Source organism: Trachypithecus francoisi, unplaced genomic scaffold (genome assembly GCF_009764315.1).
Source record: "Trachypithecus francoisi isolate TF-2019V2 unplaced genomic scaffold, Tfra_2.0 Lachesis_group9, whole genome shotgun sequence".
In the NCBI taxonomy this organism is placed as follows: domain Eukaryota; kingdom Metazoa; phylum Chordata; class Mammalia; order Primates; family Cercopithecidae; genus Trachypithecus; species Trachypithecus francoisi.
In genome coordinates, this window is record NW_022681474.1 from 21806438 (window position 1) to 21830338 (window position 23901).

A 23901-nucleotide genomic window follows, 5' to 3' on the forward strand; every position below is an offset into this window, starting at 1 on the left:
GTTTTAGTCATGAAGTTCTTGCCCATGCCTGTGTCCTGAATTGTATCACCTAGGTTTTCTTCTAGGGTTTTTATGGTTTTAGTTCTAACATTTAACTCTTTAATCCTCCTTGAATTAATTTCTGTATAAGGTGTAAGGAAGGGATCCAGTTTTGGGTCTCTACATATGGTTAGCCAGTTTTCCCAGCACCATTTATTAAATAGGGAATCCTTTACCCATTTCTTGTTTTTGTCAGGTTTGTCAAAGATCAGATGGTTGTAGATGGGTGGTATTATTTCTGAGGACTCTGTTCTGTTCCATTGGTCTGTATCTCTGTTTTAGTACCAGTACCATGCTGTTTTAGTTACTGTAGCCTTGTAGTATAGTTTAAAGTCAGGTAGTGTGATGCCTGCAGCTTTGATCTTTTGGCTTAGGATTGTCTTGGCAATCCAGGCTATTTTTTTCATTCCATATGAACTTTAAAGTAGTTTTTTCCAATTCTGTGAAGAAAGTCATTGATAGCTTGATGGAAATGGCATTGAATCTATAAATTACCTTGCACAGTATGGCCATATTCACAATATTGATTCTTCCTATCCATGAGCATGGAATGTTCTTCCATTTGTTTGTGTCCTCTTTTATTTCACTGAGCAGTGGTTTGTAGTTCTCCTTGAAGAGGTTCTTCACATCCCTTATGAGTAGGATTCCTAGATATTTTATTCTCTTAGAAGCAAATTGTGAATGGGAGTTCACTCATGATTTGGCTCTCTGTCTGTTATTGGTGTATAAGAATGCTTGTGATTTCTGCACATTGATTTGTATCCTGAGACTTTGCTGAAGTTGCTTTATCAATCAGCTTTAGGAGATTTGGGGCTGAGATAATGGGGTTTTCTGAATATACAATCATGTCATCTGCAAACACGGACAATTTGACTTCTTCTTTTCCTAATAGAATACCATTTATTTCTTTCTTCTCCCTGATTGCCCTGGCCAGAACTTCCAACACTGTGTTGAATCTGAGTGGTGAGACAGGGCATCCCTGTCTTGTGCCAGTTTTCAAAGGGAATGTTTCTAGTTTTTGCCCATTCTGTATGATGTTGGCTGTGGGTTTGTCATAAATAGCTCTTATTATTTTGAGATACACCCCATCCGTACCTAGTTTATTGAGAGTTTTTAGCATGTAGGGCTGTTGAATTTTGTTGAAGGCGTTTTCTGCATCTATTGAGATAATCATGTGATTTTCTTCTTTGGTTCTGTTTATATGATGGATTACATTTGTTGATTTGCATATGTTGAACCAGCCTTGCATCCCAGGGATGAAACCAACTTGATTGTGGTGGATAAGCTTTTTGATGTGCTGCTGGATTTGGTTGGCCAGTATTTTATTGAGGATTTTTGCATCGATGTTCATGAGGGATATGGGTCTAAAATTCTCTTTTTGTTGTGTCTCCACCGTGCTTTGTTATCAGGATGATGCTGGCCTCATAAAATGAGGTAGGGAGGATTCCCTCTTTTTCTGTTGATTGGAATAGTTTCAGATGGAATGTTACCAGCTCCTGTTTGTATCTCTGGTAAAATTCGGCTGTGAATCTGTGTGGTCCTGGACTTTTTTTGGTTGGTAGGCTATTAATTATTGCCTCAATTTCAGAGCCTGTTATTGGTCTATTCAGGGATTCACCTTCTTCCTGGTTGAGTCTTGGGAGAGTGTATGTGTCCAGGAATTTATCCATTTCTTCTAGGTTTTCTAGTTTATTTGTGTAGAGGTGTTCATAGTATCACCTGATGGTAGTTTATATTTTGTGGAATCATTGGTGATATCCCTTTTATCATTTTTTATTGCATCTATTTGATTCTTCTCTCTTTTCTTCTTTATTAGTCTTGCTAGTGGTCTATCAATTTTGTTGATCTTTTCAGAAAACCAGCATCTGGATTCAGTGATTTTTTGGAGGCTTTTTTATGTCTCTATCTCCTTCAGTTCTGCTCTGATCTTAGTTATTTCTTGCCTTCTGCCAGCTTTTGAATGTGTTTGCTCTTGCTTCTCTAGTTCTTTTAATTGTGATGTCAGGGTGTCAATTTTAGATCTTTCCAGCTTTCTCTTGTGGGCATTTAGTGCTATAAATTTCCCTTTACACACTGCTTTAAATGTGTCCCAGATATTCTGGTATGTTGTGTTCTTGTTCTCATTGGTTTCAAAGAACATCTTTATTTCTGCCTTCATGTTATGTACCCAGTAGTCATTCAGGAGCAGGTTTTTCAGTTTCCATGTAGTTTAACAGTTTTGAGTGAGTTTCTTAATCCTGGGTTCTAATTTGATTGCAATGTGGTTTGAGAGACAATTGTCATAATTTCTGTTCTTTTACATTTGCTGAAGAGTGCTTTACTTCCAACTATGTGGTCAATTTTGGAATACGTGTGACGTGGTGCTGAGAAGAATGTGTATTCTGTTGATTTGAGGTGGAGAGTTCTGTAGATGTCTATTAGGTCTGCTTGGTGCAGAGCTGAGTTCAGTTCTTGGATATCCTTGTTAACTTTCTGTCTTGTTGATCTGTCTAATGTTGAACAGTGGGGTGTTAAAGTCTCCCATTATTACTTTGTGTTAGTCTAAGTTTCTTTGTAGGTCTCTAAGGACTTGCTTTATGAATCTGGGTGCTCCTGTATTGGGTGCATATATACTTAGGATAGTTAGCTCTTCTTGTTGTATTGATCCCTTTACCATTATGTAATAGCCTTCTTTGTCTCTTTTGATCTTTGTTGGTTTAACGTCTGTTTTATCAGAGACTAGGATTGCAACCCCTGCTTTTTTTGTTTTCCATTTGCTTGGTAGATCTTCCTTCATCCCTTTATTTTGAGCCTATGTGTGTCTCTGCACATGAGATGGGTCTCCCGAATGGGTCATCTGATGGGAAAGCACACTGATGGGTCTTGACTCTTTATCCAACTTGTCAGTCTGTGTCTTTTAATTGGACCATTTAGCCCATTTACACTTAAGGTTAATATTGTTATGTGTGAATTTGATCCTGTCATTATGATGTTAGCTGGTTATTTTGCTCGTTAGTTGATGGAGTTTCTTCCTAGCATCAACGGTCTTTACAATTTGGCATGTTTTTGCAGTGGCTGGTACCGGTTGTTCCTTTCCATGTTTAGTGCTTCCTTCAGGAGCTCTTGTAAGGCAGGTCTGGTGCTTGCAAATTCTCTCAGTATTTGCTTGTTTGTAAAGGATTTTACTTCTCCCTCACTTATGCAGCTTAGTTTGGCTGGATATGAAATTCTGGGTTTAAAATTCTTTTCTTTAAGAATGTTGAATATTGACCCCCACTCTCTTCTGGCTTGTAGAGTTTCTGCCGAGAGATCCGCTATTAGTCTGGTGGGCTTCCCTTTGTGGATAACCTGAATTTTCTCTCTGACTGTCCTTAACATTTTTTTCCTTCATTTCAACTTTGGTGAATCTGACAATTATGCGTCTTGGAGTTGCTCTTCTTGAGAAGTATCTTTGTGGCGTTCTCTGTATTTCTTGAATTTGAATTTTGGCCTGCCTTGCTAGATTGGGGAAGTTCTCCTGGATAATATCCTGAAGTTTTTTCCAACTTGATTCCATTCTCCCTGTCACTTTCAGGTACACCAATCAAAGTTGATTTGGTCTTTTCACATAGTCCCATGTTTCTTGGAGGCTTTGTTCATTTATTTTACTCTTTTTTCTCTAAACTTCTCTTCTCACTTCATTTTATTCATTTGATCTTTAATCACCAATACCCTTTCTTCCACTTGATCGAATGAGCTACTGAAGCTTTTCCATGTGTCATGTAGCTCTTGTGTCATGGTTTTCTGTTCCATCAGGTCATTTAAGGTCTTCTCTAGGCTGTTTATTGTAGTTAGCCATTTGTCTCATCTTTTTTTCAAGGTTTTTAGCTTCTTTCAGATGTGTTTGAACATACTCTTTTAGCTCAGAGAGGTTTGTTATTACCAATCATCTGAAGCCTACTTCTGTCAACTGATCAAAGTCATTCTCCATCTAGCTGTGTTCCATTGCTGGCAGGGAGTTGCATTCCTTTGGAGGAGAAGAGGTGTTCTGATTTTTAGAATTTCCAGCTTTTCTGCTCTGGTTTCTCCCCATCTTTGTGCTTTTATCTACCTTTGGTATTTGGTGATGGTGACGTACAGATGGGGTTTTGGTGTGGATATCCTTTCTGTTTGTTAGTTTTCCTTCTCACAGTCAGCACCTTTAGCTACAGATCTGTTGGAGTTTGCTGGAAGTCCACTCCAGACCCTGTTTGCCTGGGTTTCACCAGCAGAGGCTGCAGAACAGCAAATATTGCTGAACAGCAAATGTTGCTGCCTGATCCTTCCTCTGGAAGCTTCGTCTCAGAAGGGCATCCAGCTGTATGAGGTGTCAGTCAGCCCCTACTGGGAGGTATCTCCCTGTTAGGCCACTTGGGGGTCAGGGCCCCACTTGAGGAGGCAGTCTGTCTGTTCTCAGATCTCAAATTCTGTGCTAGGAGAAGCGCTACTCTTGTCAAGGCTGTCAGACAGGGACGTTTAAGTCTCCAGAAGTTTCTCCTGCCTTTTGTTCAGCTATGCCCTGCCCCAAGAGGTGGAGTCTACAGAAGCAGGCAGGCCTCCTTGAGCTGCAGTGGGCTGCACCCAGTTCCAGCTTCCCAGCCACTTTGTTTACCTACTCAAGCTTCAGCAGGGGCAGGCGCCCCTCCCCCAGCCTCGCTGCTGCCTTGTAGTTGATCTCAGACTGCTGTGGTAGCAGTGAGCGAGGTTCCATGGGCATAGGATCCTCCGAGCCAGGCGCGGGATATAATTTCCTGGTGTGCCGTTTGCTGAAACTGTTGGAAAGCACAGTATTAGGGTGGGAGTGTCCCAATTTGGCTAGGAAAGGGAATTCCCCGACCCTTTGCACTTCCTGGGTGAGGCGATGCCCCACCCTGCTTTGACTCACACTCGGTGGGCTGCACTCACTGTCCAACAAACCCCAGTGAGATCAACCTAGTACCTCAGTTGGAAATGCAGGAAAAAAATTCTTGTATTTATTTACCCTTATTAAATACTGAAAACTCTAGAAACAGATTCAAAGTATGATAAAGATGTCAGTTGAAAAAAAAAAGAGGCATTATTTAAATGGTTTAGAAAAAATGGCTAGTTATTTGGGAAAAATTTGTATATTCCCTTCAAACATATGAAATGGAACTTCCAGGTAGATCTGTCTATTAATATGTTTGTACAATTTGAAGTGGTTCGATCTTTTTAGTGTTTATTATTGCCTTTCTTTGCACAGCCCAAGAAGGAATGACTGGCGTAAAGTATGAAGACAAACACACTGTAAAATAAATATGCAATATGTAAGATAAATGTCCATGTGCATACTATATGTGAGGAATCAGTTCAAAATTTGGAAAAAGGTTAAATTAGAAGAAGAAAGTAATTCTTCAATATCTCTAACCATTTTTGTATTAATGTCTATTTTTTATTATTATTAATGTGGTTAATCACTTTTCATAGGCTTATTTCCTCTGGGTATTGAGATTAAAATCTATCTAAATGCAAGAGAGAAGTCCTTCAGCAGAGGCAAAGTTATGAGTTGGGAGTGAGAGATTTTTCACTTTCACAGTTTAAAACGAATTTAAATCAGGATATTAGGTAATTAGGTGAAGTAACGACATACGTGGAATAAAAATTTGGGAACTGACTACACAATCACTTTTTAAAAAGTTTATTAGTAATACACACACACACACAGAGAGAGAGAGAGAGAGTGTGCGTGCGAGCGAGAGCGCTTTTATAGTAGTTTTTTTTTTTTTTATGACTCTTTTTCCTGTGTTAAATTATTACATCTCCAAGATAGGCTCCCTGTCTTTTCACCTTTTTGTCCCTGGCATCTAACATAGTACCTGGCACTGTGTGAGCATAGAAAGTTTGCTGAATAAAGGAGTGAATGAATGAATGGATAAGGAAATAAATCTCTGTTGCACATTAGGATGAATATTTTTGTTAATTGTAGGGATGACATTTGATGTTATGAAACAACAGCTAATATATTAGAATGATGTCTTGTAATACATCATCATTAGGTTGATCCATGGTTGGTTTGCAAAATAATTTACCCTCATTTTTTTTTCTAACACATAAAATGACAGTGAATACATTATTTTTCTCTTTGTTTTTACTAGAAGACGAGTTGTAAGATTTAAGGAATGATTCACATTTTTTGATTAGCGTGATCATATGCTCTTCTTTGATGGTATTTGTTGAAAATTCTTTGGGGATTCAGCATAGCTAATGAGTGGCTTTATAAACTGCACAGGGAGATAAAAAAGAAAAGTTAGTAAAGTGAATTAAGTCCGTAAATCAAGACAGGCTTTTATCAATATCCAACCTCTAATATTGCTAGAAGTCAGACAGACCACCCTTTCCTTTAATGTTTAATTTAACTAACCATCCCTTTGATTTCAATTCACTAAGACATCACTGAGAGTCAAAGACTAACCTTGAGAAGGATTTATCTTCTTTAGTCATCAAAAAGATATGAAATTCCATTAATTAGGTGTGAATTTTCCACCCTTTTCAATACAGAAGTTACATGAATCTGTAGGTGTCAGATTTGTAGTTGTTAAGGATGTTAATGATCTATCTATAAACTGTTAGTTGTTTTGCAAAGTTAATTTTAGATTAACTGATGCATAGTTGTGCTTTCTGTAACCATGCAGAGGAAGAACCACTTGATCAAACATCTTCATCTACCTCAGCAGAACAAGGCATCTGACATATTTATTAGCATTAGTTCCCTGAAAACATGAAGTTATGAATGTCTAGCTCCTTGGTATACCCTCTTCAGACATTCCTTTTCGTTTTTTCCTCTTTAGCTTTTATTTTTTAGATTATCTGTAAATTACACATTTCATACCTGTATGCTATAAATCTATTGGAACATTTTGCTTTACTTCTGTATGTCATTTCCCTAAATCTTCTCCGCTAGTCTACTGTTTTGATTACAAGCTTCAGAGACAAAGTTTTTCTTGTGAATCATCATGAAAATACTATGACCCAGGACCAAGGAATATTAATTGGGAACTAACCATAAACGTAATACTGTGTATATATGTATATTTTTTTCTTTGCCAAATATCCATCATTATGATTTGTTAAATCATCTAGTTCCCAGAAAGGGCTAGACCTAGAATACCAAAGAACAGTGTATACAATCTAAGCCTTGTCCTGTGCTCAACTGGTTAATATGCTATTTTAATGAAGTTATCATTTTTATTTGGTCATTGGGCTTATATGTCATTTTATGTCATGTTACATTACACTGGGTCAGTTCACATATTAGAATATTGTATTACTAGTTAACCAACCTCCGATATTGATGTTTATGTAAGATTTTTAGAAAATTAATTTGTTCTTTTCAATTAAAAAAATTTTTGTGAAAACAATTATAGTTGTTACTTATATCATTACATTATAACAGTTTATGAAAATCAAAATAATATGTAATATAATTTTTGAAATCTTATTGCTGTTAAAATTATCACTTTTCCTCCGCACTCAATTCACTTCATAAATCCTTTATTACATCCATCAGTGATAAGTGATTTCTCCAACATATTTCTCCTTTTCTCTTTTCCTATGTCAGTGATTTAAGCTTTTTGAAGAAGGTACAACTTGAATAATTAAACAATATGAATAGAAGTTTGGATAGCTAGTGACATCTGAAACTGTAAACCCAGGGCCTCGGTAAACTGTTCAGATTTCATCAAATATCCATAATTTCATGTAAACACAAGGAAAGGTAGATTTTACTGAGTAGGGCAATGTTATGTTATGTTATGTTATGTTATTTATTTTTTGAGACAGAGTCTCACTCTCTTGCCAGGCTGGAGTGCAGTGGCGCGATCTCAGCTCACTGCAACCTCTGCCTCCCGGGTTCAAGCGATTCTCCTGCTTCAACCTCCTAAGTAGCTGGGACTACTGGCGCATGCCACTACACACTGCTAATGTTGTATTTTTAGTCGAGATGGGGTTCCACCATGTTGGTCAGGATGGTCTCAATTTCTTGACCTCGTGATCCAAGTAGAGCAATTTATAATAATGGTGTCTCTGAAAGTTCCAAAATAAATGTATTGCTAATTCTGCTAGTTTTTCTTTTGGGACATACTTTAGTAGATTAATATGCCTCTGTTTGGATGAGATAAACTATGTCTTAGTTATTATCAGAGATATGTTGAAGTCAAATAAAATATAGATAAAAATATGTAAAAAAATTTTTTGAGGGAAGCAAGAATTGCAATTTGGGGCATATACACAGGCAAGGTGGTCTTCAGTATATCTGAAGAACAAAGAGAAGATTGGAGGTTTTGTAAAAGAGAAATGTAAAAATAACTATTTGGTAGTATGCTTAGTACTTGGTCAACAAAATAATCTGTACGTCCAACCTCCATGACACGAGTTGGCCGGTATAACAAACATGCACACGTACCCCTGAACCTAAAATAAAAGTTTTTTAGGAAAAAAAAAAAGAGAAATGTTCCATATTGTTGTGAAAGAAAGTTCATTGGCACTGGTAAAGTTATGCAGAGCTGGCAAGCTCTAACTGGTGCATGATGGGTAAAACTAGTTTTAGAGTCTCAGCAGATTCTTTCAGTATCTGTCAGATACAACTAGTTTCAGGTTACAACTGTCAGTTTCAGGAGCTAGGTTTGCAGAGAATTTTGTTTTTGGAGCAGTGTTACATGCCCTGAGTGCTTTCCACAACCCCTGACCTCTTGACTCTGTTTGACTTGGGTTTGACAAGAATGACTCAATTCGTAAGATCAGTTTTCACAGATTCAGTGCTTCTTTGTTGTTTCAGTTTTTATTGGTCAGATGCTTGTGAGCTAAATAACTGGGTTTTGCACCACACTGCGTGATCTTCTTTCATGTTTGATTATTTCCCTCATACAAACTTCTTTACTTTCAGACAGAGAAAGGACTATCAAAAGTATGGCAAGAAAGTAAGCAGAACCCTGGTAATCATTGGCAAAAGGCTGACATCCTGCTAGGAAAGTTAAGGAATTTTGAAGTCATATTTCAAGGTATCAGAACAAGAGATCTGGGAGGAGGAGCTGCAATTGATGATATTGAATTTAAAAACTGCACAACTGGTAAGTTTTCAGAAAGCACTTCCATTTTGAAGCACATTTATAATCTAGCCATTTTATCTTTGTTGCACATGTTTAAAATGCTTTACTGTTTTGTATTTTGTACACATACACAAATCAATTGAAAGGTATAATTTTATAATTGTGAACTTAAAACTCTGTTAAGAGATAATACCTATCTTAGTCTGTTTGGGCTGCTATTACAAAATGCCATAAGCTGGGTAGCACATAAACAACAGAATTTTTTTCCTTGTGGTTCTGGAGGCTGGGAAGACCAGATCAAGACAGGCAGATGTGGTATGTGGTGAAGGCTCATTTCCTGGTTAATAGATGGCACCTTCTTGCTGTGTCTTCACTTGGTGGAGTCCAAGTGGAGCCCTTATAAAATGAGCTCCCTTGGGCCTTTGTTATAAAGGCACTAATCCCATTCATGAGGACTCTGCCCCCATGACATAGTCATCTTCCTGAAGACCCCATCTCTAGACACTGTCACCTTTGGGTTTAGGGTTTCCACATATGAATGAGGGGAGGAGAATAAACAGACCATAGCAATATCTTCTTCATCATTCAATTGCATGAGTGACTCCCCACTTCCTTCCATACTATCCACTTTCTAACAAAAATAATTTTTCCCTTCTGCATTTATTTTTAACACAATTTTAAATGTGAGCCTAATATTTACATGTATTTACCTAATTTAAACTAATTATAAATGAACCAGTAAAAACGGGTTAGAAATCCGGTAGTTAGTGCTTCTATAAGAAATAAATTCAATTAGGCAAAATTCAAGCAGAAATTGAGCTGAGAGCTGTGCTTGGGAGATTTCAAGATGCTACTCCAGCCTGTGAAGAGTAATCTGAAAAAAAATACTTCCATTTATCATGTTTCTAAATGAAAAGTATAACTACACTTAGATTCTCTTTACAAAACTACCCAGAAAATGTCAAAAATAATTATAAATACATTTGTACAATTTCACAGTTTGCAAAGTTCTTTCAGAGGAATTATTCTGTTTGGTTTCCAAAATAATCCTGTGTGAGATATACTGCCAAGGAAATATATGCCTTCTGTGATTTTCTATACTGATTCACTTGGCAGCAAGCCTCTGCGACTAAAAGAGCTAAACCTGAATGCTATTTAATTTTATTGTTGCTCTCATATTAAAATACCATTTCACTGAGGCAGTTCAAAAAATGTGACTTTGGTTTTTTCATAGTATTACAGCATCTGCTCTTTTTATGAGCAGTTCTGTTTCAAAAGATTCTGCTTAGAAATACATTCTTTTAACTTTTATATCCCTCTCCTCCAACCTATGTTTCTAGAAAAGGTGGTTGTTACTCAGTTACCTTATGTTACATAAAATCAGAAATTATGTGTTTCAGACCATTTAAGGAGCATATAGCTCCAGGTATCTATGTCATGTAGGAGACAGGATTTGGGCTTGAAGATGCTGGGGAGAGGGTGTCTTGATGAAAGAAGTTGAGGTTTTGCACATATATTCGTGTAAAGGGAATCTTAGACGTGAGAATATGCTTCTTGAACTCTCTCCTAGTAACTTTCCAAGTAATATGTTGAAATTCTATTATGGTTAGTAACTCAATCTAGAAATGATTTTGGCCACTCGAAAAGGAAAAATTCTTCAAAACTTTCTCTGAGATTTTAGAAAGGAAGAAGCTTTATTCAATAAGAGAAATTCCTTTCCTCTCAAGGGAAGCAGAATGATTCTTAGATGGGTTGATTCAGGACAGGAGGAAACAGAGTTATTATTCTGGCTTTACCAGTTTCATGTAGAAGTTTGCACTCTTTCTTCCCCTTTTTGTTATAGAGTTCTGTGAGAAAATACATGATTACAATTAATTTTGTTCAATTGAAGCCAACACTTGGCTAAGTTATACTTTAATATTGTAATATTTAGTGATCAACTGCTTTTAGGCCTATAGTTCTTTCTTTGTCATCAAGTAAAGAGGCATCATGTTGTCAGTTATAGTTGAATATGGTCAATTGCACATTTAATACATTTTCAGAAAAAGTAGCCACTGGTTTTTAACAGCCCAGCCAGCTACAGTTAACAAGGATTTTCAAATTGTTTTTCAGTAAAAATAGAAAACATGAAAAAAATTATGAGAAAGTTTGAAAGACTGTGAATGGAACTCAATGACATTCTTTTTAATCATCTTAGTTTTTAGCTTTATGCCAGCGAAATATCAGGGCTGTGTAATGTGGATGATCAGAAGGAGCTTAGAGTGTAAATTACACTAAGTTGCTTTCTGCAGTTGCCACTTTAGAAGATGAGAATGGTATTTAGCAAAACACCTCAAAGTCAGAAAGGCACTTTATCATGGGGTTAAGAACGAGGAGCCTCGAGTCAAACTATGTGGGCATGGCATTTGGCTGTGTCATCTGGCTCAGGTAAGTTTCTTCATTTTGCTTTGTGTCGATTTCCTCACCAATAAAATTGAGAAGATGAAAACAGTATTTTCATCAATGGTTTACATAAATATTAAATATGTTAATATATGTGAAGTTCTTTGAATAGTCTTGGTACATAGCAAAATTAATGTTACATTTTATTATTACAATGATCATCATTACTATTAACATGCCATATTCTAAAATGGTGCTTTATTGTCCTGTGTTAGGAAACCAACTTCAAATCATAAACTACCAGGTCACCACACAATTGATCATGAAGTTGTCGATGTTATGCATTTGAAATAAATAACTTAAAAAATGAGTGAATGTTTATTTCTGTCACATTCTAATCACAAAAAAATCCACACATATTGTATGCTACCATTTATATGAAATGTACAGAATAGACAAATGTATACAGACAGAGAGGAGGTGAGTGGTTACTTAGGTATGAGGGAATGAGGACAGGGGAATGGCTGCTAATTAATACTGGATTTCTTCATGGAGTGATAAAAATATTCTAATGTTGTTTATAATGATCAATGCACAACTTCATAAACATATTAGAACCATTAAATGTCATATGGCTAAACTTAATGGCATGTAAATTATAAATCAGTAAAACTTTTTAAATGAGAGGAATGACCCACCTGGGCAACATAGCAAAACTGCCATCTCTATAAAAATTTTAGGCCAGGCACTGTGGCTCATTCCTGCAATCCAGCAATTTGGGAGGCTGAGGCAGCTGGATTATTTAAGACCAGGAGTTCGAGACCAGCCTGGCCAACATGGTGAAACTCCAACTCTACTACAAATAGAAAAATGAACTGGGCGTGGTGGCACATGCTTGTAATCCCAGCTACTCAACAGGCTGAGGTATGAGAATTGCTGGAACCAGGGAGGCAGAGGTTTGCAGTGAGCCGAGATCTTGCCACTGCATTCCAACTAGGGTGATGGGGCAAGACTCTGTCAGAAAACAAAAAACAAAACAAAACAAAAACACAAAAAAGCAATAGAAAATTGAAACATAAGCCAGACATGGTGGCTTGCACCTGTAGTCCTAGCTACTCAGGAGGGTGAGGCAGGAGAGTTGCAACAGGCTGAGTCCAGGAGTTGGAGGTTTCAGTGAGCCATGATCATGCCACTGCACTCCAGCCTAGGTAACAGAGTCAGACCCTGTCTCAAAGAAAAAAGATCAAGAATTCTGGAAATATGGTGATAGTAGTGCTGTAACAGTTTTTGGATTTTCCCAAGTCCTCACACAAAACCATCAGAGAACCTAATTGGTAAAGTCAGCAAGTCATGAAAAACATATACAACAAAATTAAATGAAAATACAGCTCTACAAAATCTAAAATACAAACTAATAGGACAAACCACAAACAGTGACAAGACTTGTGTATTATTTATTTCTATAAGGGGGAAGGCAGGAAAATCACAAAAGAGTCAACAGATACTGGAAAACACAGCCAGGTTTGAGAATGGCAACTAACAGTGGACAGGTTTTCTGACTTGGAGAACCGAATGGATCCAAGGTATCTGTGATGAGGTCTGTGGGGCTGGAACAATTTGAACTCTCAAAATTGATCCAACAGGATTCCCTTCTATAAAAACAGCCCACATTGAAAAACCAAACAATTAAAAAACAAAGATGCCAATAAAAACACTCCCGGGAGTGGAATCAAATTGAACAGTGTAGGGACAGTTGAAGATGAGAAAAGATTTGCTTCAAAGTGTGGGAGAACATTAGCCAGGAAATGTAAACATAAAGGAACATTAAAGAACTTTAGTCAGGAAATGTCAAAAAGCAATCACCATATTTTTATAGATATATATAGATTTTATAGACTTATATACTCTTTTCAGATTTTGAGCCTACTCATATGAATTTAATCATATTCTTTTAGAGCCTCAGGTTCCTTATCCACAAAACCACAGGATCGTAATAGGTAATCTCTGCGATTTCCCTGCAATTACCTGATATAAGTCTGGAATTTATGCATATGTTTTTAAATTTCAGTATCATTGAGAGCAAATTTAAATTGGTTGTGAGTAGAAATGAGGATAGATTATATATACTGTATATATAATTATATGATACATATAAATCATATATATATAAAAAACGGCATATACAAATATTTTTAGACTTATGATGGTGTTATATCTGGATAAACCCATATAAGTTGAAAATGCATTCCATACCCAATAAACCCGTTATGAAGTCAAAAAATTTTAAGTCAAACCATTATAAATGCAGATGGATTTATGATGAAGTTACATCCTGATAAACCCATTGTAAAGTTGAAGAATTATAAATCAAACCATTGTAAATTGACTGTGCACACGTACACACAGACCCACATACACATTATACATACCATAATATGTATGGTACATATTTGGTAGTTATCTACTTTACGTGCAAATAGGAAAGCTGTTTAAGTTTCATATTTCTTTCTTTCTATTCAAAAACTTACAACTCAATTTATTAGATAATATTTAGAAAATAGCCAACATAAAGCTAGATATATTCTTTTTTATTTCTTTGCATTCTGAATACATTATGGTGCTATCTTCAAGTTACTATCAAATGTATTTTTCTAAAAAGAAAAATAAAGCAAAATAATGGGCATATTCTGTAGTCTGTCCAGGAACACAATAAGAAGGCTCTCTCCTTTTTGGACAAGTTAATAAGGAAGCAAATAGCTTATTCATATAAAAATAAGTGACAGATTATAAATTTGATGTCCCTCCTTTTTATTCAAGTTGGTTTAAAAATGATTTGTACAGAAATCTTATAAAATGCAGCAACCATTCCACAGAACAGAGAAGTAGGAAGGCAATTCTTATTGAAAAGAGAGGAATATCCTATCATTGTAATTCTAAAGTTCTAAATTTAAATGACTTCTGAAATTTCAGAATGTTACTTAAAGTACAATCATTTCTTAAGCACAGTCATTCACCTGATACTCAGGGAGCTTACTATAAATACTAAGTAGCATTTATGTCAGCTGTAAAGATCCCAGATCAGCAATAAGACCACTAGGTGTGAGTCCTAGCTTACGCATTTGCTGTCTGCTCTATGGTTTTAGGCAAATGACATGATCTTCTTTTGCCTTATGTTTTTCATCTATAAAATTGTAATAATAATGCTTCTATCTCGTAAAGTTCCTATGAAGATTAAATTATTAACTCTATACAATGTACTTTGAAAAATGCATGAGATATAGCAAGCATCTGAATATACATTGGCCAATAAGTGTAAATGAACTACACTGCAAGACTTGTTAATTGTTTTAGGGACAGCACTTTTTATAGCACATTTAGAATCTTGTTCTGTTTTGTTCCTTCATTTTCCCACATGTTCAGCAAACATTATCGATTTTCTAGTCTGCAGAAAGCTTTGTGCAATGCACTGCACACATCTATGGCGAGCTGGGCTGAAATGTGCGCATTCCAGAGTGTTCAGTTTTGTGGATTTTTCTGTTTCCCTTTTCAGTGCCCCTTTCTTAATTCCTGGCATTTGTCTCCCTCCCCAGTGTGTTCCCCCCATGTTTTCTATTTCCAGGACCCCTCTGTGAACTGTTCAAAGACACTGGTAAACCCAGTACCTCAGGGTAGAATCCAATAATGGTATAAGATGTTGCCTTTTCAACTGAATATCTAGAAAATCCAATTTAATGATGACCAGTTTTCAGTTCAAGGAAAAGGAAGAGATAATTTAGGGAACAGAATATTTCCAGAATCTTCTGACAGTAGTTACTCAATCTTTCCCTACATTCATACATAGCAAAACACTCACACCCCCTAAATAATCTTAATTGTGAAAAGAAAAAAATACCTTGAGGGTAAATAAAATAAGCTGGCATTGTTATAATTTCAGATGTCTTAGGTGTTGTCTTCATATATAATATAAAAAGGCATTCTTTTTTATCATAGCCACTTTCCCATCTTTCATTTTTTCCTGTTAAAAACTGTATGTATGACTCCTGAGTCCTTTAAACAGTGATTGATCTGGAGTGAAAAATAGTGGCATGATGATAATGATCTCAGTGCAGCATCATTCTGGATTCAAATTGAACTTGGGAGATCACAAAACGTTGATTGCTCTATATAAAGTTCACACACAAATAAATCTATAAAGAGAACTCCATAGATTTAACTTCAGAACTTACCTTCTTCACTTAGTTTACATGAAAAGCTGTATTTCTGCTCACAGGTGAGTGCTCTGAGTGTTGCATTCAGATCACTTGCAGGCTTCTTTTAAAGTAAATGTCAGAAAAGAAAAAGAAGAAAAAGAAGGTGGCAATGAGTAGAAAAGTAATGCGTATCTCACCCTAATGAAACAATTAAAAGTGATAGGTATGTATGTATATATGTATGTATGTATTTAGAGACAGAGTCTTGCTCTGTCACCAGGCCAGAGTGCAATGGCACGATCTCGGCTCACTGCAACCTCCATCTCCTGGGTTCGAGCGATTCTCCTGCCTCAGCCTCCTGAGTAGCTTGAATTACAGGCATGCACCACCATGCCCAGCTAATTTTTGTATTTTTAGTACAGACGGGATTTCACCATGTTTCCCAGGATGGTTTGATTTCCTGACCTCGTGATCTGCCCGCCTCAGCCTCCTAAAGTGCTGGAATTACAGGCATGGGCCACTGCTCCCATTGCTTTAAGTAAATATTGTCAGAAAAGGAAAAGAAGAAAAAGATGATAATCAGTGGAAAACTAATGCACATCCCACCCTAACAAAATAATTAAAAATGACTTTTATTTTTAAAAGTGGATGGCTAGATAATATATAGTACTGTGTAATGTAAGGGTGGATACATGATAGAGGAATGGGTGTAAGGATGGATGGATGGATGCATGGGTGGATGGCCAGACAGATGGTTTAATAGAGACCATGCATTCAAATCTTGTTATATGTGTAAAATTCAGAATAGAGCAAGTTCTTGTCTTTATTGAGTTACATTCTGGTGGCACATGCAGATAATAAGCAAAGTAATATATGATATATTATGTAGTAGTGATAAGTGCTATGAATGGTAAAGGGAAAAAGTAATACAGAAGTATTTCCCTGATTAGAGTGGGCAGAAACAGCCTATTTGAAGGTTGTAGTTGTACAAAGGCTTAAGTGAAATGAGGAGGCAACCATGCAAACATGTCAGGGAAGAGAAATCCAGGCTTAGCAACCAGTGAGGCAGAATTGCTAGAAGAGCAAATTGCTGGAGTGAAAGGGAAGAAGGGTAGACAGACAGTGATGGTCCTCATCATGCAGAGCTTTGGTATCAGAAATGCCTGCTCACAGCATAGGGATTAAGCAAGCCAAACCTGGAGTCAGACTTTCCAGGTTCAAATCCTGGCTTTGCCACTTACTTGCTGTGTGATCTTGAATAAGTGCTTAGCAACTCAGTGCCTCAGTTTCTTTATGGCAATAAAAATAGGACCTCCCAGCCAGGCATGGTGACTCATGCCTGTAATCCTAGCAGTTGGGAGGCCAAGGCAGGCAGATAACTTGAGGTCAGGAGTTCGAGACCAGCCTGGCCAACATAATGAAGCCCCGTCTCTACTAAAAATAAAAAAAATTAGCTGGGAGTTTTGGCACACATCTGTAATCCAGCCAGCCAGGAGGCTGAGGCAGGATAATTGTTTGAACCTGGGAGGCAAAGGTTGCAGTGAGCCAAGATTGTGCCATTATACTCCAGCCTGGGTGACAGGGAGAGACTCCACCTCAAAAAATAAATAAATAAATAAAATAAAATAAAGAACCTGCCTTCTATTATTAGAATGATAGTGTGGATTTAAAAGTTACTATATGCCAAGTGCTTTATACAATAACTCTTCATGGTAGCTACTGAAGCAATGTTTGATATGATTGCCATCATTCATCAACACCATCATATTTAATTGAATCCTTAAGACTCTGAAAAATTGAAATAGCTAGACGTTACACCAAATAACAGCTGAGCTGATTTCCTTACTGATGCTTAATGGCATGGAAACATAGCCTTATTAACCATAACATTGTAGAATACTACTAAAATAATGATAAAGAACTTGGAGGTAAAAGCAGTCACATAGCACCTGACATATCTGTCAAACAGGTTCACTGTCCACTGGTTACCAACTTGCCTGAGTCTGGTGAGACAGAATCCTCATACACTAGTTACATAAAGCAGCTTTATTACCTACAGATAGACAGCAAGGGACAACAGAAAATTAGGGTTCATCATTAAGCTGGTCCCTGCCCAGGGTGGATGGAATCTCATCTGTGCAAGACCCTGTTGCACCACAGCTGATGATCTGGCAAAGCCTGCCTGGGTCCTATACCTTAGGTGAAAGCATGAGAGAATGTTCTGTTTCTAAAAGGAATTGGAACCAAGACCGGGCTGTTCTAGAGCGTCCCTCTTATCTCAGAATGTTGCATTCCCAGCACATTCTGCATTTCTTCATGAGAACTGCAGGCAAGAAACTAGGGAGACCTGGGTTGGTCCAAGGCCACAGGGAGAAATGTTCAGCAATATCTAGTTTGCCAATGATTTCAAATGGTCTTGAAAGAAAACAAGTGATATCAGACATATCATTAGTGTTTCTAATAGTAGAATGTTTTAGTAATACTAGTTTAAGTATTTTAAAACATTGTAAGTGATGTTTTAAAAATTTTTTAATATTCAAATAATTCTTATTGTTACAGGTTTGTTTTATTTTGGATTCAAAAGTTTTTCAGTAAGGAAAGGGAGGGATAGGAATATGATCCTTAACTACAAATGTTATTTAACTTGAACCAGACCCAGGTCATAGCAGTTTCTTTCTTTACCTGATTATGTATGACTGTTTTTATACTAGGTTTCTTTATACATTGCAATGCACCTTTTGCACCTAGAGCTAAAATTTTCTGCCAACAATTGATATAATTTGTTAAATATGATCTTTGTATAAGAATCAATTCATACATTTAAACCTGCACTTTAAATGAAACCTGCACTTTACTTATTGGCAGGATGAAGTACGCAATGCTTCTCAAATGACAGAATAGTCTTATTTGAAGTAACTACATCCCTGCAAATATTGATTAACAAAAAGTGTCAAAGTTGTGTTTAAAAATAGCTTTATATAGTTTATCTCCTGATTATATGTTCTCTTCCAACTTATCAATATTAATAACGTCCATATATGAGTGCATATTTTACTAAATATATATTACATATGGATGCAAAGATTAATTTTGTCTTTTCAATGAAAGGTAACTGATTTTTATTGATTGAAGAATTTTCATTATCAAGAGGTAAGAATGGTGATATCTTTGTCATTGATTTATAGACAGATGCTATGTTTTTAAAAATGTATCACCACATGTGGTAGAGACACTCTGAATAATGTCAGTTTCTTTCCCACATGTCTCTCTTTTAGTTAAATGGGACAATGTGAATGAGAACTGGCCAGTGTGCTGTGAGGAAGTAGCATGTGTCATTTCCATTTGAAATATTTAAAATGTAGTGTACAATTTTCATCATTACAGATTTATTTTGGATTCAAAAGTAAATCTCATCAGGTCTCCCTTGCATGTTAAAAGGGGCCTTATATCCCAAATAGTGTATCTACATCTGCCTCATCTTTCTGAATCTGTAGAGGAGAATCTCTTAGCAAACTTGTTTTTTGCATATGTATTTTATATATATGTGTGTGTGTGTGTATGTATACGTATGTGTATATATATGAATACATATGTGTGTGTATATATATATGAATACATGTGTGTGTGTATATATAGTATTTTTAAAGATTTAAGTGGTATTTTTAAAGTATACCATCAAGCCCATCCTAACACACATGCAATTTACTACCTAACACACAATGCAATATTACATAAAGAGACATTATTTAACATTGAGTTTTCCAACTTCTCTACCTTGGAAGCAAATATATTTACTGTATTTAAGGTCACAGTCTGAGGATTGTGGTTGCTTAGTTAATAAACAAAAAGAAATCACAACCAAGCTATCAATCCTTTGCAGGTTTATTCAACCTGAAGATGTAAGAGAGAAGTATACTTACCTTCAGATTCTAATAGTCTAAAGGTGTTAACCAAAAGCTCCCAGCATTCCTGGGTTCAGCCTTTTGAGGAAGTACCCTCAGTGAATAAAGTTGACACTAAACAAAATTCTGAACAAAGAGGTGATGTCTCTGTGACATCAACTCTCTACCTTCAATCATTGCCAGTTATAAATCTAACTTTCTTTTATTGCTTGAATTGATTTGAGATAGGCTTCAGAAGAGAGGCTTCATTGCCATGGTCAACTAACTGCATTGTTCTTCATTAAGCCTTAGAGTCAAATAATTTGTTTCTTATAAAATCAGGGACTAGTCCTTTTTTTCTGGTCCAAGGCCATTCATTAAACAAAAGAACTATGTGATTCAGTGTATTATACTTTTAGTCAGTGTTTTCAAATTAAAAAAATCAAAGCCATGGATGAATCTAATTACTTTAACATTGTATTCAAGTAAACCATTTGTTACATACCTTGAAAGCATCAAATACTGCTTTATCTCTCAATAAAATTAAGAAAATTAGCATCTGAATGTTAAAATGGTCTGTATTTAAAGATGTAATTAAATCATAATCATAAATATTACTATTAATATAAATATATTATAATCCAAACACAATGATATTCCTTGGTTCATTTACATTATGCACATGTACCCTAGAACTTAAGTATAATAAAAAATAAAAAAAGAAAAAAAAAAAAAAAAAAAAAAAAAAAAAGCTTTTCCACATTCTTATGTAAATAGATTCTATATGAAGACATTTATTTATGTGTAGTATATATAGAGATTTGTCTATGCATTAATCATTTTTGCCATGTTATCTATGCAGGGGAAAATAAAACATTATGCCAGCAAAAAAAAAAAAAAAAAAAAAAAAAGAAAAAATAATTATTTGAGCAGACATTTTAGTAGGCTTAAATAGCCCTTGAAATATTCCTAGGTTCAGATAGAGGCAACTGTATTTCTGAACGTTAACATTATCCTCAGTTCATGTAATTTCTAATTAGAATTTGTTTCAATTACAATGAGCATTTTCATATTTAGGATCTAGGTCAGTAGGACCATTGCATAGAGTTTTTGTAATGATATGGTGTTTCAATTTTTACTGAACTATATTTATTTTCACATGAAATGAATATTGATGTTTATCAAGAAGACTTCTACTTTATACTCACATGTATTTTTTCCACTACATAATTGAAGTATATGCTATTTAGTCCTGAAATATCAGTACAGATATATACTAGTATATAAGATGTATAAGCTACAGTTGAACTTGGGTAGATGTGGAACACATGAAAATTACATTTAGTTGAGCCAAACATAAAGAAACAGTTAACAATAAAATCTACAGATATTTTTACATGCACAGATATTAAGCCAGGACTACAAACCAATCTTCTTGTCTATTACACTTGATGGAATGCATACACAATGTACATACTCACACACAGATTTGTTTTTTTACTATAACATAATCTATAAGTTTCTGAAAAATCTCATGTTTTGAATAATATGAAAAGAAGAAAGCCTTTGGAAAAATAGGGTTGGAGCAAGCCACTATAATCATAGGTAACCTAGTTACCCAGCACTAATATAAACACTAGCAATTACATTCAAACTACTAGTACAGTTTAAATTATCTTGAATTCCTAATAAATGGAGGAACTTTTGAGTAAATGTATGACTCTGCCTAAAACAGTGGGAATGGATGGGAGGCAAGGACCTTGATGTAAATGTAGTATAAAATGTTTAAGGCTGTTGAATTTTGAAGGCAAGAGCAAATTACCCAAAGACCAGGAGAACTAGGCAATAAAGAAGCACTTTCAAAAGAGAGCACGTGGATAACTCATCTAAAAAAGCTGGTTGAAGCATACTCTGTACAGTCCTGGAATTCCTTGACTTGCTGAGTTAGCTGTGCAAGTACACTTTGGTTTCATCTGCTGTATGTCGGTGCTACAAGAATTATTGTAGTGGTCAATTTCATGGACCAATCAATACAACTTCTGTGTTATAGGAACCTAATTCCTCCACTGATCAGTTGCACACATGCCTACTTGTTTAATTGTTTTACAGAAGCGTGCATTGAATAAGTGACAGTCAAGACAATGGAAGGAAATGAATAGATATTGAAAAACCAATGGGCGACATGTCATACTAGACCCAACATATGCACAATCTCATTTAAGTGGGGAATAAGGATGTTTAATATAGAATGGATTCTTGAAGGATTTGAGTCAAATGACTCACACAAATTGTCTGGAAAGTTGTCTGGGAGGAATTGGGAAATGAAGAGTTTAAGATTCTTGATTAAAAGGTCAGGAAGGAGTTCAGAAAAAGAAATCAAGTGTGTTTGGAGTTCTTGCCAGTAGCTTACTTTTTGGTCTTTTAGTCTTTGTACATTCTCATGATAATTTCTTGGAAATCTCTATGTTGATTTACTCTACCTGCCAACAATGTCAAACATAAAAGGAGTTTATATAAAGGTACAAGGAATCACATAGATCAAGAATACAGTACAACGTCAGGAAGATATGAAAAAAGACTAAAAAGTGAGAGGGGGTAGGGGCAGTGGCTCACACCTGTAATCCTTCACTGTGGGAGGCTGAGGCAGGAAGATCACTTGAGACCAGAAGCTCAGGATCAACCTGGGCAACATAGTGAGACCCCATCTCTACAGAAAAATTTTAAAAATTGGCTGGTGTGGTGGTGTACACCTGTGGTCCCAGCTACTTAGAAGGCCAAGGCAAGAAGATCACTTGAACCTGGGAGGTTGAGGCTGCAGTGAGTCGTGATCTCGCCACTGCAGTCTAACCTGGGTGACAGAAACTGTGTCTTTCAGCTCATCTTTTTAATTTTCCTTTCTGTGGAACGTCCATCTCTGCTTTACCATACACACAGAAAACATGACTCCGGGGAGTCCACGAGCCTGGACACGTTGTTGCAGGCACCTTTTAGTTTTGTTTCTAAATTCTCTGATTGACCTATCTTGGGTCAAATGGTCACCCTCAGACTAGTTATTGTAGACGGATGGCAGGATACATGAGACAAACGTGCCTACCGGAACTCCACCTTGGTGACTGTATTGAGGAAGGAGTGTCACCAGAATAGGGGAGTTGGGTATACAAATTATATTAACAATGTCTTATTTTCTGTATTCTGATGCTTCCTAGCAATAGTAAAGCACTTCTTGAGTGCATTTTTCAAGTGCAAACCAACCAATCTAGAGCCCACATCTCCACCTATTTCCTTTATGAAGCCCTCACACTCAGAGCCACTATCCACCTGCCTTAATCATCCTAGGGTTAAGTACCAGAGACTAGGAAGAGCCACCATGCCCCAGAGCTTACTGAGATTATTCAAACTAGCCAATTGCAAATCTGCTTCTCATAGAAACTACAATAAAGGCTCTTGCCCACAATTTTGCATCTCTTTCTGCCTCCAGATCAATCCAAGTGTTTCCCTTTGCAGCCTCCCTGCAGTGAAGTGTTCTTCCTTCACTCAGGATCTGTGAGTATAAAAACCTGTCTTTTCCATGGCAGTCATTTCCTGATCTGTTGGCCTCACCATGCTTAAATATTACTAAAACCTAAGTGAAAGCACAAATCCACTATAAGCTCATTTAAAATCTATTCTTAGAACATGATATTATGCATTCAATAAATATTAATACAGTACCTCCTACTAGCAAGTATAGAAGGTTATTACACAGATAAGTTGATTATTCTAATAGATGGCTAGTCCAATAGTGAGGATAAAAGTAATGAACTGCACTAGAGCAGTACAGTGAGAGTGGAGATGGGGAGAGGGGTGCCTGAAATATTGTGAGAGGAATGATAATTCGAGAGGCTGCTTTAGCTCTGGTAGCTTCCATCTGGCTGGCAAGAAAAAAAAAGGCAGAGAAAGAGGCAATGGAAGGACATACTTGATGTCTTTTAAAATTGATTTCTTGAAGCTTTTGTGTATTCTACTTACAATGAATTAACCAAAATTTAGTTGCGTGGTTAATTCATAAGGAAATCTACGAAATGTGTTTATTCAAAACTAAGTTGTATTACTAGGAAAGAGGAAGGGAATGTATATTTGAATAGAGAACCAATAGCCTACCACAAGTTCTTATAAGGTAATTTCTTTTTTTATTTCTTTTAAATTTAATTTTAATTATATATATATTTTTATTTCCATAGGTTTTGGGGAAATAGGTGATATTTGGTTACATGAGTATGTTTTTTAGTAGTGATTTGAGAGATTTTGGTGCACCCATCACGTGAGCAGTACACAGTGAACCCAATTTGTAGTTTTTTTAATCCCTTACCT

The 23901-nt window shown here is 36.2% G+C and overlaps 1 protein-coding gene across 1 annotated transcript in view; it reads left to right on the forward strand.

The window, feature by feature from the left end:
- MALRD1 (MAM and LDL receptor class A domain containing 1) overlaps nucleotides 1–23901 on the forward strand; it is a 702910-nt gene that overhangs the window by 427323 nt on the left and 251686 nt on the right. Inside the window, 1 exon segment of the mRNA XM_033209380.1 lies at nucleotides 8936–9119. Coding sequence (XP_033065271.1) covers nucleotides 8936–9119 — 184 coding nt within the window.